The following is a 17,135-nucleotide window of genomic DNA, read 5'->3' as shown; positions in this document are numbered from 1 at the left end:
ATAATATTAATATTTTTGTTTATATAATTCTCTACACAGATATCCTATTCTTCAACATGACGTCTACATATACTATATACAACTATATACATGACGTCATTAAAAAATTAAAATGTGATGTGTTTTATTTTGATTCCTATCATATTGAGGACATCTTTGTAGTGCATAGGTAGCCGGCAGTGGAGCGTCCGTCCACGGATAGCCATCTAAAAATACACATTTCCCCGACTCGGCATTCGTGTTTTACAGGATAATGACTCATGAGACGAGAGAGCGTAATACAAAAGCGTGAATATGTCTTAGACAATAGACAAGTGTTCCCCCACTATAGTTGCAGTTACAAAACAACGAACGTTCTGTTTAAATTTTTAATTTCAACGCAACAGTCGATAGTGCGTACAATGGATGCGTTGCCACAGAAAGTTCTTACAATGTGATACATCTACACAGATGATGTATCAAATATGATAACGTTTCCAAGTAAAATAAGCAAAATATACATTGATATTGTTACTTATAAAAGTATAACGACATTTTTATCAACTCTAAGAAAGGAGAGGTTAACTTTAGCAAATATACTTGCATAACTATTCTATTGGACAAATTCTATCCTCTCGCCTAGTCTGAAAACAAGTCTAATATTATTTTCAGGACCATTGACGGTGAACATCAGAAATTGCTATCGAGCAACTTTAGAAGGAACTGCTTTCTCATGGTTACTGGAAATAAACATCAGCGACATAGGAGAACTGACGCTTAGCGACCAATCCTTCATGCGCGACCTTAGTGTTCCAAACACTAAACACGGACCAGATATGAAGGTTGGTATGCGACTTTTAAATTAATTGATAAGATTATAAGTTCATAAAAAAATGTTCAATATTTACTATTAATATATTTAATTAATGTTTTACGCAATGCTCCCACTTAAAATATATGCTTATGCTGAAAATCGACAAAATTTTTGTTTTATGCCTAGCGAATGAAGAAATTAATTATGAAAACTATATTAATAAATCGCATTGAAATAATACTTTTACTGCTATTTATAAATCCAGCGCAAAAGACTTATGATTCTTATAAATTTCAGATCGAGTTGAGGAACGTAACAATACCCAATATCCCGGGGCAAGCATTTGGACATTCCGCTGCAAAAATAACGATGGAGTCGGTTGATGTAGAAGTGGTCAGCTCTGCAGCTTTCTCTGGAAATACATATAGCAACGTCACTGCTATAAACTGCTCATTTGCACGTATTGAAGAAGAGTCCTTTAGCCCAAAGACACAGATAGACTACCTAACTTTTATAGGATGTAAAGTGAAAGAATTAACTTCAAAAGCTTTATTGTCTGCTGTTTCTAATCTTCGTATATCGCAATGCAGGTAGTTTTTATTATTATTATATTTCCGCTAATTCACCTCTTTTTACATTATACTTGTAATGTAAAGAGTTAAAGTGCTATTGAAAATTGACATAATTACATTATATTAATCAAATATTGAATGTCGAATATTTTGGCAATCTAATTATAATTGCTAAGGATTAAAGAAACAAAATGGAAGTATCAATTTTTGGGGACAATCGAAAAAGAACAAGTTTACATAGCTTTTGACGATAAATGAAAGCAATGTGCCCACCAATAATTTAAGAACTTTTTCTTTGTAAAATACGAAAACATTGGCATACATATCAGAGAGAAGCTTTGTACAAAAGTCGATTGCTTGGGTACCTCTGTCCCATTCGTGTTTCAACCGTGAAGCAGTTGTGTTTGCACGGCTGTGTTTCGGTTTGAAGGGTAGGATATAGCGTGAATTTACTGGGTACAGAGGAATAACACCTGAGTCTTCAGGAATGGCAACGCAGAGGGGGGGGGGGGGGTATCATGGGCGAAAGAGTATACTCTGTTATGTCCATGGTACTAATCATGTTTATAGGCGACGGTTACCACTTTCCATCAGGTGGGCCGTCAGCTTGTTTGCCATTCTAAGTTGTATAAAAAAAAAAAAAACATATACTAGAAAGATTTTAATTATATTGACGAAAAGAATAGCTTGCTTCATATGATTCTGGCAGAGGCCTAAGCTTTCCAATAAATAATGAAAAACTTTAATGATGATAAATATAACAGAAAATCAGATATATATATATATATATATATATATATATATATATATATATATAGTGTACATTCCATTTTAATAATATTCTCTTATACTAAAGTTGTATTTTTGTGTATTGCAGGTTTGATAAAGTCGAGACAAGTGCAATTAGTGCGACTATAGTATCAGTTATAATGTTGAATAACGAATTTCATAAATTCAAAGAAAGAGGATTGGAATTTTTGTCATTGAATACACTCCAAATGGAAGGAAATACCTTTGATGACCTACCCAGTAATGCTATTATTGCCCCAGGCGCGTCCATTCATGATTTAATATTTAGTAACAACGAAATAGAAACTATACATCCAGACTGTCTTGGATTTATAGGACAAACAATTCAGTCTAATACAGTTGTGTATAAGGGTAATTATTATGGTATACCCTGTTACTGTAATATTACACAAGTGTTAGATGATGCTCTTGGTGTTAGTGACTCGGAAGTATATGTTAGTGAAACTTACTGTACTGTTGAAGAATTTACTGCAAGATGTTTCAATGTTCCCGACCAAAATATGTTACTTAAACAATTTCTGACAGGTATGTGTGAAGCTGATCCTATAAAATGTCAACAATACAAAAGTGATACCGAAATTAAAAATCCAAGATTTCCACATAAAGGTACAGAGGAAGAAGGTTTAAGTGGTAGAAATAAAAAAGTTATAGGAATTGTTATTGTGACTATTTTGGGGTGCATACTTGTAGCTTTGTTAATAAGTTTTATAAAATGGATGAGACATAAGGGATATTGTGTAAACGTAAAAAACTTTTTGATCTCATCAAATTCATCATGTGGAACATTTTGCGACAGACTGTGTGTATGTGGTAGAACTAATAGCCTTGACAATGCCAGATCTATTTCACAATTATCTGTAAATGAGTATTCAGAGCGACATCGTCTTAATGAACCACGTAGACGAGATATGATTCAAGAGACGGCACTCCCAGAAACATACGTCGAAGAGCCAGTATACATGGATGACAAAACCACTCAAACTATACCTGAAGAACTAACAAAAGAACTGTTAGAAAATTTAAAATTAAAATTAGAAGACCCAGAAAATTACGTAGAGGCACGTGAAATGATCGAACATTTATATGAACTTATTAAAATAGACGAAAGTTGCAATACAAATACTCGTATACAAAAAAGAGAAGAAAATATTTACGACCTTCCGTTTCAAAATACCACTCCTAGAATAGGGAAGAATAAGAAACAGATGATTAGTGTTGGAACTAGAACTCCATCATTGGACCAGCTATTACCTTTGTCACCTTACAACAGGCAAACAGCATTGGCCCATGAATATTTTGAGCCAAAAGATTTTGCTGTACATTTATATGCTGAAATTGCGAATAATGATAGGGAGAAAAGGAACATATTAGGTGCCATTCCAGACGTCGTTGCCGAACAAGTTATTCCACGAGGTCCTTACCTTCGTGCAGTTCGTGAAAAAATGAGTTCTGCTAGTCCTACATCTCCGTACCATGGCTCATCAAAGACTACGGCTGGTGGCAGCTCAGCAATGAACCCTATGCACTTGTCCATAAAATCTAACAAATCTAATACATCTAATTCCTCGGGTAAAATGTTAAACAGGCCATTACCAGAAAAACCTGCTACATTAGACCCAGGAGAAGGGCCGTCAAATCAACACGGTTGAAGACGATGCTAATTCCAAAATTCGAGTGTTTTATTTTTTGTTTTTATTAAAGATCGCATTTTTATTAGCGTTACCGCCGCCATGGCCAACGGCTTCAGTTCACGACGCCACACGCCACGCTGCGTCGGACCGCAAGAACGCTTATTGATCGATCAACGTTTCTTTGCTGTGATATTAATTTGGTTTACAATATTTACCTTACGTATGTTGCAGGACAATGAAGAGTGAATGTGTCGCGCCAGACGCTTATAGATTTATATTTTGTAAATAATATGTTTAATGTTATTATAAATTTAATTTAAATACCACACATCGGCGTGAGGTGCCACATTATTTTCGAATATAGTCAAACGTCCATTACATATATGCTTCGCAAATCATTTATTATATAATGTATCAAAAATTATCTAATAATATTAATTTATTTTAGGAAAAGAACCTGAATTATTTATAAATTTAGAAGAGACTATAAGACTCTTAACGTTTTGTATTATAATATAACCCTCTTATTCATAAAACGTCAAACCTCTTATAAAACTGTTTTAACTATATGTATTTTGTCCTTTTCTTTTGCACTAAATTCTCAATTTAAAAAAATAGTGATAAAACACTAATAGTTAAAATAGATTTATAGGACGTTTTAATTTTTATGAATAAGGGGGTTAACTTTTTAAAACGCCATAGAGATAACCTTTTCAATATTATGTGTGTAACAATTATAATCGTGAATAACATTAAATATTATTAACAGATAAATATCAAGAATTTCTATTATACTTTCCACAATAATGTAGTAAAAAACAGATTATTTTGTTGCTTAACGTAGAGCGCATTTGATTTTATTCTTCTCATATCTATCGAAAATATATTAGGTGCCCTTAACGTGTGACAAATGAATCTATTGGACTTGCTAGAGATAACGATGAAATCCATCGATGGATTCCATCGTTCACCACTTTCTACGGGGCTAGTTATAATATATTTAATTTTCTTTTGGAAAATGATATTAATTTCTATCGTTCCAAAGGTTAGTGAGTCAACTATGAATTACCTACTGTTAATAGAAATATATTTCGGATAAATTTATATTCCTAATAAAAAAATATACTTGAAATGTGATTAATGTTTCAAATAATGTGTTCAAAGGAATCGATATATCAGTTGTTTAAGAAAATGTGCTAGCGAAAAGCATTAAAATATTAATTTGAATTAAACTTTACTCCGTTATATTAAATAATTACTACGCTTCGTAATTAAAACAATATTGCGAGTAATACCCTCTCGTACATATAATGTAGGTATATAAGAGTTTATTTTCTTTTAATTTACGTTCCTTCGTTCGAAATGTAATTTAGCATAGGAAATGTAAGATGAAAAATTGGTAGCAAAGCTTTAATTACCATAATAAATGTTACATTGACATCGTTATTGTCAATCATAATTATAATCGTATCGTATAGTATTTTTTGTGAACGTACTATGTTTAATAATGTATAGTAGCATGTGACAATGGTTTCCATAATATTTTTTGTGTTATATATGACAAACAAAACATAAACCATCATCCCTCTTTCTGTTAAAATGATTAATTGACAATTTTGACAAAATAACCTTTGCAGAATATGAATGATTCTTATTATAATATTTTCTTAATTGTTCTTTTTGTCAGTAAATATAATATGATGTCTTCTTTGTTGTTAAAATAAAATTAAATAGTTATAGTGTATATGTAAAATATAATAATTATATAGTATCATTTTAAGTTGCATAATATGTAAAGATATATTATATAACTTAAACGGACATATTTATATAAATAAAATTTAAATGATTGTCAAATTGACGTAGTCAGTGTTCAATGTAAGTGTATTGTAGAAAACATAAACTCTAATATACATACATATGAGTACAGAGATGTATCTATTTTTCAAACAATTTATAGACCTTAAAACATTAACATATGATGGCATTTACTAGATACATATTAATTCAGTGTTCACGATCTGCCCTCTTACTTATAAAAATGACGCTACTTGTTAATTAGCGACAAATTATATTTATTTATCATTTATAAGTAGGAGGGGATAATAAATTAATATATCGATGTATATAGAAACGTACAATTGACGAAATGTCGAGTGTAACAGTTACTAGGTATAAAGTGGGATTATATATTCAATTCATGTTAAATATAAAATAAATGTTGAATGTGCATTTGTATTTTTATTTATTAAATGTGTTACAACAAGATAAATATATTCGTCATCAATATATTTATATCCATTATCATTTATATCAAGACAAGTATAGGTTAGAGTTTGCAATCCCGCGCTCTTTTCTTTCCAGCTGCAAATTTGCGGTAAATTTACATATACATCGGGATCTTGCTGTAATTTCTACAAGAGATTTAACTCGTACTAAGTGTTAAATTTTTCAAAATTCGAATTAAATTTGCCATTTTTATAGCTGTTATTGTATTAAAAGTAATTTCCACTATCTTATAAATTCAATTGTTAACTTTTAGAAAGTATGAATTAATATTATTTTTGAATTATTCTTAAACCAATCAATTAATAAATATAAAAATAATATAAAATCCATTTTTATATTTATTTACTATATAAGTATAATTTTTTGCTGTAGTACTTAATGTAATGGGTTAAAAAAGTTACTAAAAATTATTATATTGTTAAATATTAATAATTAAACAAAATAAACATAATCATTCTTAGTATTTAAAAAATAACAAATAATAAGCATTATACACTTTAAAAACTATGTTTAGAACATCAGTAACATATTATTTTTATAACTTACTAGCTGTATTTCGCAGTTTCACCCGAGTACAATCAATATACAAAGTATCTTATATGTTAAGTGAGGATATCAGCTAGCCGTGTAACTAATTTCATTCAAATCCAATTACTAGTTTTTGGATGAAAGAATAACACATACATCTACCGCCTCCATCCATCTTTACAAACTTTTGTATTTATCATGTTATTAGGATACACATTGGATACACAGTGTTTATATTTACTTAATTTACTTCTTGCTATTAAATTGTTCAAAATTTTCCACGCGGAATTTAATGCAAAAATGCGGAAATTCTGCAAGTCCCAATGACATGCGGGAAATCACTAGAATACGGGATTGCAAACCCTAGATTAACTTAACCGGTGTACAAGAATAAATTAATTTATAGAATTGAAGAAGAGAGAAAAAAGAAATTTTAACAGAGTGATAAAAGTCGAAGACAAATGTTTGTGCTGCCAAACAGCTCTGCTTGTAATGTGTTGGATTATTAGAATGAAAAATAATAGTGAAATTACAGTCCCAAGTCATAATATTTTAGTCCTCAGAAATGGCAACATACGAGAGACATCGTAAGCATCACAGTGCATTTTGTAATCTCCATGGTACTGTCGACCCGGCAGCTGTATTATATGCCGGGATTACCATATGGTCGCAGCATATGATGAGTTACCCCCTCCTTTCCCTTGGATATCGTAAGAGGCGATTAAGGGAACTAAATAAACAAGGGATGAGCAGCAGCCTCTCTTTTAAAGCATCACCATAGCATACTTGTTACGCATAAGCATTCTTGTTTTACATGTTACTACGTTTGCCAGTTCGTCTGCCAAACGTGGCAACTACTGGCAAAAGCCTTCAAGAGTGAGAAACCTATTTTCAGCAGTAGACAGTTAATGGCTGATATGATGGGCAAACAGCTTCTTTGCCATGTCTTTTCTATGCTGGATAGAAATAAAGATAAAATATATGCTTATGTAAATGTATACTCTCTGCTTGTCTGTAGTCGCTGTTACAGTCTGCCGCCATCAATCAATAATAAATATTCCCACCTGAATCCACGCGTGGATTGTATTGATGACGTCGTGAGTTGTTTTTCTACAAAAAAATACCGACTTCAATCAGTACAAAACCCATTATTTTTATTTAAAAACTAAACTACTGAACCCGTTTTGATAAAATTTCTATGAAACTAATCTAAAAGAAAACTTTCTGATAAAGAAATAATTTTCCAAATCAGTTTATAAACGAAAGTGTTTTGCGGTAACAAGCACAAAAAAAATAGAACCTCTTTCTCCTTTAAAGTCAGTTAAAATGAAATACAATACGATTGCTCACGTTAATGCGGGCCAGAGATCCTAAGATTAAATCTCTGCCTAAACTACTGAATGTTTCTAATTCATATTTGTATCATTAGAATAATATTTACTAAAAATGCATATATTTACTCTTCATTTCTAAGATAAGGTTTCTTCTATATTGACAAAGCTCCCTACATTACGACGGCGTTGCGTGTCCTTCGAACGTAAAGCTTTTGTCCAGTAATGTCGAAGGAGACCTCTTAGGGCTGAAGAGTAAATAATTGCACTTTGTTTCAGTCGCCAAGTGTTTTTATTTAGGCGTTTTAGTAGTCTCATTGCCCATTTCAAACTAGGATCTTAAATGAAAACTACTCTTACCACACAATAATATCAATTCCTATAACCCAATAGTGGATAGGTATATTAATTTATGTTTATGTGTCGGTAGGGGCCGCCCTAGACGGACGTATATCGACCAAATAGGTGACGTGCTGAAGAAGGGCCAAATTAAAAGTACCCATAACCGGCGAGCGTGTATGAAAAGATTGATGAATGTGGAAGAAGCGAAAGTGATTTGTTTGAATCGAAGCATTTGGTGTTCCATTGTTTCTGCCTACCCTAATGGAAGACAGGCGTGACAGATATATATGTATGTGTATGTTTAAAGGAGATAGATGTTAGGGAACTCCAAGACATGCTTATCTCTTTTTTTTTTGAGTTATTAATTACAGAAATGTTAATGTAAATACAGTAAAGTCTACGGTAAATGATTTGTTCCTTTAATAATAAAACTGAATAAATAAAACCCACATTATAAAATTATTAAAATATATTTTTATTAGATATTAGAATGTCATAATGCTAATACAGATAAATATACGAGATGTTTGTGTACTGCAAAATAACGTCGACATCTCACAATTTAGAAGGCACGACCAACGCCGATGACTTACCGTCTTGTATACCAAAGTTCAATATGACTCCTTAACCTTTAGATTCGAATCATGTGCACAGAAAATTTATTGAAATCTATTTTACAGCATTATCAAATGTAATTTAATCATATTGAAAATACATTTATATTAAGAATGCTAATGATTATAATTTATTCTCTAAACATCAACATTGAAATATTTTGAAATTTAGAAAATACATATAAATACTATTAAATATAAATCCATATAACACCAAACCAAATCACAAATTAATAAAGAAGTTTTCTGCTAGTGAATTTTAAATGTGAAATTCTACTATCTGAAGAAAAGATGAAAAAAAAAAATGTTACTCTATAACCATATTACGGATCCAATTGACAATTATTATGGAAATAATTAGTATGGAAAATCTTAAATTTTTTACCTTTTTTAAATCGTATTTTTTTTAAATCTTCAGTTTCACTAGTAGAATACCCCATCCAAAATATATTGAATACTCGTAATTTCAATTCATTCCTATATTTACACATGTAGAAACAGATGTTTCTACATGTTTAAATATAATTAGATAGTTTAATGAAACTTCTATCTCAAAATGAGTAGGTACCAGATTATTTTTTTAATGGGTGATAATGGAATTGTAACCCTGCCTGAGCTATCGGTATACTCTAAATGGGCACCAGTGAGAGATGACAGGAAAGGATGAAACCAAGTCTTTTTTTTTAATGGAGGATAATGGAATGATAACCTCGCCAGCGCTATCGGTATACGCTGACGGCGTACCAATGAAGGACGATATGTGAGGATGAAAAGGCAGGTCAGTTAGCCCTTCATGATGAATTTACCTAGAATTAATTACAATGGTTTCTAGGGGGGAACCGCGAAGAGGTTGACAGGACAGAGTCTACTATTAGCAATGGGACTGATAATCCCCATTATTAACAATCCCTTCCCACTGATGAAAACATGTGAGTTATCCCATCGTGACGAATTCCACTAGAATTAACCACGATGGTTTCAGGGGGAACCGTGTGGAGGTCGATTTGAAGGGTATATTACTAGCAATGGAGCAGTTAGACCCCATTACCAACAATCCCTTTCCCCCAAGGTACCAGTTTCGTAAAACGTACAAAATTCTAGAAAGACTAACTTAGGTATATATAATATGTTTAATAAAAAAATCTTAAACTCTTCCCTAAAATTAAATCAACAATTCATATAATAGCATTCCTTAGTAGAAGGTGGTTAAAAAAACGACAAAATAAAATACAATCTAAATAGATTTTTCATATTTGACAGTACGCCAATGCGATATATGGCAAATGCTAGATTGTAATGCAATATGCTAATGACTTCTGAATGCTGGGGAGACGTATGTATCTAAACATAAGAATGCAAGTGAGTCCAGTAATAACCAAGTAAGAATGCGGCGTAATTTATCGCAGTGTGACGCGCCGGTGTCGAAAATACAACATCCGGTGCGCATGCGCAGACCGATTCACGGCAGTCTATGCATGTCCCAAAGGAACCAAATCTTTCGTATCCATTGGTATCTATGAAATTCATTTTCGAAGAACATATAAAGAAAGAACACAAGTAGGAAATATTATTCTTTTATCTATGATTATATGTAATCTACATTGTTTGTGAAGATTAAGGAAAAGCGGTAGAAACCAAGCAGTGGATAGCAACATATTTTGTTAAGAAAATGTAAAAAGAAACATAACAAAATAAAAAATAAGAGATAAATATTAAAAAAAGAATACAATTTTAATTTTTACGTTACAAACAGACAATTTCAAGAACACTGAATGAAACGGTGACCAATATAGGATGAAATTATCATAGGAACACTGCAAAGCAATTAGGTGTATGTGGAACTTTTATAAACATTACATAACACTTAGCGATAAATTATTTATTGATTAAGTGTTTACGTAAATGTAAATAAACGTATAACCGATACGACCATCAGTCAGTCTGATGACGTCCAATAGCAGTACAAGTAAAAAAAAAATAGATTGACTGAATGTTTGATTTGTTACTAATTTCAATTAGAGACTGTTTTCGTAATAATTTCAACACTTGGTTACATTTTATTATATATGAATATTCATTGACATATCCGCTGTTGGGCTACAAATTGTATCTTTGTTATTAAAACGTAACGAACAGTAAGTACTATATATAAACTGAAATTAAATAAACAAATACCTCTGAAGTTATACAAAGCTATCACCCGTACCGTCCGGGCCTGGACAGCGTCTTCGTTGCACCTACCAAAAACAAATATACGGTTGTTTATAATTTATTTGAGATCAATTATGGGTATAAACATTCAGAAACACGTAGGTATGTGAAATTCTGGATGCTTCTGATTAATATATTATATACTGATATAAATTCAAATATTAGTTTCAATCAATCCACTTCTATATCATTTTTAGGCACTAAATTATAATGGTTTAAATAGATATTAAAAACAAGCAATAGCACCCAAATCAGACATTATTAAAGTCGTTTATCTGTTTATTATACCATCATAAGAAAATGGCTCAACCGACTTCACCCATCCAATACTCTGATTCTAGAAACATAAAATTTTGTGTAAACACTGATACTAACAAATGTTATAGTTTTACTGGAACTAAGTTGTTTTTATATCTTATATTCATTTTTATCAATCGTTGTATTTGGTTGTTTATTACTTAATTTATAAACAATATCATAATTTTACCTTCTTGTGATTTTATCTAGAATCGAACGAATATGTTTTTAATTACATTATATTAAAGTTCAACAAATACATTATTTTCAAGTTAAACGATGACATTTTATTATATATCTATATAAAAATAATAAAAATATACAATTATTTTTAAAATTATATACTGATTGATTAGTAAACAAAAAGTAATGGAACGTCCTGAAGCTGATAAGTGATTGATAACCTTTGTCATTGTGACAATGACCTTTGTATCGTAAATGAACGCTCTCACAAGGGCAGGGATGAGGATTTAGTTCATAGATAAGTATGTTATCATCTTATGAACATTAATTACTACACCCTTATGCATTTCGTATGGTGGTACATATAAGAGTACAGTATTTAGTAGTCCAATGTTTAAAAGATCACACACATTCGCACATTCAATTTCTGTTTGACGTCTCTCATTGACTATGGTATATTAACCAAAACTGTCTAGAAATGGTACTTTGCTATCAGAAATGTGTTAATATTTAATAAAAGATTTGGTGTTAGCGTAAATCCTTACAGCTTTTAAATACCGATTTCGATAGCACGGCAGCTTTGATGTACCTTCAGTGGATGCAAGACAACCTTGTTATTCTGCAGAAATAGAAGTGGAGGTACTAGATTTCTTCCGACGTCATCCTATGACGATTATAATAGACAACGCAGAAGTATTATCAATTAATATAAAATCACGCATCAGGCATGAATTTAATAGAATTAAGAGTGAAACGGTATTACATACGTAAACGGGAGTACATTTGTATTGAAAAACAAGATGGATTAACACAACAATTTGTTTTGTGTAAATAAAGAAAACTGTTGTAAATAAGGTGATGAACTTTTAAACACACCAAGTCACTTATTGTATTGGAACGCCTCGATGCAGAAGTTTAATATTTCTCACCAATCTAAAATTGCCTGCAAAAGATCGTTATTTAACGATAAGGCCGTCCATTGTTAGCTTGCTTCTTGCAATGTTGTTTGTCTGCATATTTTATGTAATTGTATCATTCACTAGCTTTTTACCCACTACTTTGCACGTGTGGATTTCAGAAGTAGAAAAAAAGAATGAAATAGATAGCTAGAATGAAATTCTAGCTGACGTATGAGATAAAACTATATCAGTTTTAAGTCAGACATTTAGAAATACAACTACGAAAACCGCATCCAATTTGGGGCAGTAGTTTTTGCGTGATGCCATAATAAACACACAGACGATAGACAAAATTTTTACTCGTGCCTAGCCAGTATATAACAATAGCGTATGTGGACTTTCCATTCTATTATTACCTATAAAAAAGCTCACATCATATAATCACACTAAAGAAAATTTTACGTAGTCAGAAATAAGAATGTTTTATTCTTTGGAGAACGAACCTGCGACCGTCGCAAAACGAGATTATGTATTAAACTGCTATATCAATAGGTTTGTCAAAACATGATTTTAAGATAAACATAAGAATCAAAAGTCACCTTATCAGTGCATGCCCTTTCATGTTGCCGTAGCTTAGTTAACCCACAAACACGGGTAACCTAGGGTTATCCGTAGTTTATAAATCAGGTGATAACTCTAGTTTATTTTGCAGTAGTGGATCGTTATTACAACGTGATTAAATATGACGAACAGAATGGATAGTTTCATTTAAAATGTAAGGACAAGTAATACAATGAGGTCTAATAACTAAGAATCGCCCCAAGCCAGAATAGGATTCAATAAATATAATCGCCATTAAAATACATTACTATTGATTGAAATTGACAGTTTTTAGGGTTCCGTACATGAAAACGGAAAAGAGTCATTTTGTTGTCCGTCCAGTTGTCAAGACCCTTTTTTTTTTCAGGAACACGCGGGGATATGAAACTGAAATTAATATCAAATACTCGAGTTTGCAATCCTAAAAATTTAAATTTCAATGCAAGAAGATACGATCATTAATGGCGTATGTTTTGACATTGTCAAGGGAATTAAAACCTATAGGGTACATCCTGTTGACCTAGATCCATTAAATCTCTATAAAATACATCTGAAAACGACAAGATATTTTAGATTGACATGAGATTATTTAATGTTTGAATTTAGAATAAAAACAGATTTTGTCATTAGGAGATTTTTGCAAAGTCATGGCAGAGAAAACGTCAGCTTATATCGTTACAAAAAGAATATGGAATCAACACGGGAGTAAACTTTGATTATTCTTTTTATATCCAAAAGGATAGAAAGAATAATATCAAAGGAAAAACTTTTATTATAACTTTTATTACTTAATCTAAAGAATTCGCGACGTAGGCTACAACAAAAATACAAACAGATTGCGAAGTACCTCTTTTGGAAAGTGGGAGGACCAAATTAGAAAAGCAATTTGATACTTCAAAAATATTGATGTAAATAATTAAATATCGTGAGCCAAAAAAAAAAAAAACACCGATTCAATTGTGGCAAACCCAGTTATAATAAATAGTTTGGTCTAAAAATTTATTTTTAATTCAGTAGTTTAAACTACGGATAAACTGATTTTGGTAAAATTTCTGTGGAACCAATCTGTAAGTATATCCTAATAGATAAAACAAAAGAATTTTTCAAATCGATTTAGAATGGACATAAAAAAATATAACTGACTTGAGAATTTTTTTTAAAAGTCGGTCGATAAAGAATTGCTTAACGTGCTTCACACAAAAATACAATTCAATTGAAAAGTTTGTCTTTTTTTTAAGTAATTTCGAAATAAACGTGTGCGATATAGAGAAAGCAATTCACGTCACGTTTGAAAGATAGCAAGATGTATATTTATGTAGAACGGTGGCTCATGTAGTAAATTACTGTAAACTGTTTCGCAATTACAACGTAATTCGTGACTGTTGCCACTAATGATCATAATTCTTGGTGGGAAATGTCAGAATAAGAAGCTGAACAGTACCAGTAACAAGGAAAAATGTCTTTCTTTTTTGTAATGACTAGCAACCTGCCCCAGCTTCGCACGGTTTTTTAACGTAAAATACAAGCCATGTCATATGTTGATAATGTAGCTTTCTACAGGTGAAATATTTTTTAAAGTGGGTTAACTATTTTTTGAGTTTATGCATTACAAACAAACAAAATTATATTTATAATATAAGCTTAGATGTGATAAACATGGCCTCTTATCATCACAATACTTCAAAATGCACTCCATTCTTACACCCTGAAACCACAGTAGAATTTCAAAGGAGTTTCCTCTTGCAAACGGCTCGAGTAGCGGAATGCTTCCCGCCAAAGTATTCACTTGATGTGGTATGAAATGGAATTGGTTTGTTAAGACACCTTCAAGGCCAGCAACATAAACCACACCTCTATGGTGTAGGCACTCATAATATACGTTTATCATCAGACAAATTATTATGGTTGTTTGCCACCGTTACATATGGCTGAATACACATTGAGCATGACTAAAAAGATTTGTTATTTAATGTTTTAAATAAATATTTCAATATATTCGAAGATCTACTTTAATATTTTGTTACTCTTCGTAAATAAGGTCAGAATCTTATTCATTAAAAATCGAGAATCTAAAGTAGGGGTTAGGTTCTCGGTAGGGTCAGCTATCGAATTTTATTTGAAACACTTCTATTATTTTCTTTAGAAACACTTAATAAAAGATATATGGGCATCAACTCTAAATAGACAGACTCCAAATCTTATTTCTAATCTTCAGTAGATATTTTTAAACACTTATGATTTTATTTATTTTATTATTTATATGCTTTTATACAATCACTTATAAATATTAGGTTGTAATAAAAATGTACAGCGGTGGACGTATCCCTTAAAGGAATCACTTCCAGTCGACTTTAAGAACCCGAAAAGAAAAGAACCGTATCTATAGGTGTGTATAGAAATCATAACATATATGGTGCAAATAATACTATGGTTAATAAATTTATTATTACACCCTCATATACCATAAAAGTCAACCGACAAATCCAACTCGGTTGCAACGTGTGGAAAACTACGCGACATCTTTTAATCCAAAATACTTCAAAGTTTGAAGATGTCTTTAAACAACGTGTTGCTTAGTGATGACATAAGGAACCGAATCATGGTCCTACACGATTGCCCGTATGCAAAATTTCAAATTACTCAGCGGGCTACAGAGAGAGTTAGAGTCAGTAGATACAGGTGGCTCAGAACTGTTCCTTGTGGCAATCTATGGGAAAGGGTGGGGGGGAAGGGATTATTAATAATTAAGACTACCAGTCCCATTGTTTCTAGAAGAATCGCGTGAAGGTCGACCCGATAGGATTGGCTATTAAACCTCATTACTAACAATCCCTTTCCCCCCAATATAACCCTTTTAGGTCTATTTCCATGTGATCCCTCCTGGAAACCATCGTGTAGAATTCCTAGTGTATTCATCACGATGGGCTAACTGACCTGCTTTTTAATCTCGACTATCATCATTCACTAGTGCCCTGCCAGCACAAGCAGGGTCCACTCCACTGGTATCCATTAAAAAAATCTATAGAGGAGGACTATATCCAGCAATGGACGAATAATGACTAAAATGATGATACCATACAAGTGAAAATTAAAAATGATGTTTAATGTTTGTTACTCAATTAGGTTTAAATGAATGAACGGATTTAAAGAAAATTAGAAACTATAGGAGCAGCTAGAATTGTATAAAAACCCATGAATCAAGAATAAAGTACACAGTAAAATTGAGAATGTATAAAACTATATACAAGGGATTTAATTGCTTTATATCTATATAATAACTCAGCCTAATGAGTGTTCTAAGATCCCTAAAGCGCGATACAAACATGAGGTAACAATAATCAGTCAATTCGTGACTTGACTTTATCAGACTATCAATAATATATTTGCATAATACTTGGCTGCTAGATAGCAAATAGTCAGACTTGTATTAAGAACGTTACTCCTTAATCTATGGTATTTACAATGACGTTGACAAGTCTAATGAGGGTAGGTACTTCATAAATAATACAGTATCTTACTAATAATTTTTTTTCCTGTATCACGCAAAAACTACTGCACCAAATTGGATGTGTTTTTCACAGTTTTATTGCTGAGAGTCTAACTTAAAATGCAGTATGTTTTTGGTACATCATATAGAAATGATCTTTTGTAACAACTTCTGAAATCTACGCATACAAAGCAACGGGCAAAAAGCTACTCTTAGGAAAAATTAGTACATTAGTAATATTTAATATAATAATTTACTATTATAATAAATTATTATATACAAGTAATTAACAAAATAATATACACAGCTGTGAACGGCGCTCATGAATAAAGAATGGAATCCTATCGGGTCCGAAATTAGTTGGGCATCCCCGAATATCATACGTGAATAGAGACGACATAAATCACTACAATACAGTACGACTCAGGACAGCTATCATTCTACATACAAGTAACATACTAATTATAAAATAATCAAACAATAACATTAAAAATATTTTTCTCATTTCAAAATAGATGTTCAATTTGAGAGTTCTTTCACTTGGATCC

The 17,135-nt window shown here is 31.7% G+C and overlaps 2 protein-coding genes across 5 annotated transcripts in view; one reads left to right on the top strand and one right to left on the bottom strand.

The window, feature by feature from the left end:
• Positions 1-6,038, top strand: part of LOC113517888 (uncharacterized) — a 33,130-nt gene extending 27,092 nt beyond the window's left edge. The window contains exons 3-5 of the mRNA XM_026902634.3: positions 652-821; positions 1,091-1,383; positions 2,243-6,038. Of these exons, the coding sequence (XP_026758435.1) occupies positions 652-821; positions 1,091-1,383; positions 2,243-3,824 (2,045 nt within the window). The 3' untranslated portion in view covers positions 3,825-6,038. The remainder of the gene's footprint in view (positions 1-651; positions 822-1,090; positions 1,384-2,242) is intronic.
• Positions 1-17,135, bottom strand: part of LOC113518531 (E3 ubiquitin-protein ligase MYCBP2) — a 162,209-nt gene that overhangs the window by 74,069 nt on the left and 71,005 nt on the right. The gene's annotated exons all lie outside the window — the stretch shown is intronic.

This window comes from Galleria mellonella, unplaced genomic scaffold (assembly GCF_026898425.1).
Source record: "Galleria mellonella isolate WM207_F2 unplaced genomic scaffold, CSIRO_AGI_GalMel_v1 utg33, whole genome shotgun sequence".
In the NCBI taxonomy this organism is placed as follows: Eukaryota; Metazoa; Arthropoda; class Insecta; order Lepidoptera; family Pyralidae; genus Galleria; species Galleria mellonella.
This window is presented reverse-complemented; position numbering and strand designations above follow the sequence as displayed.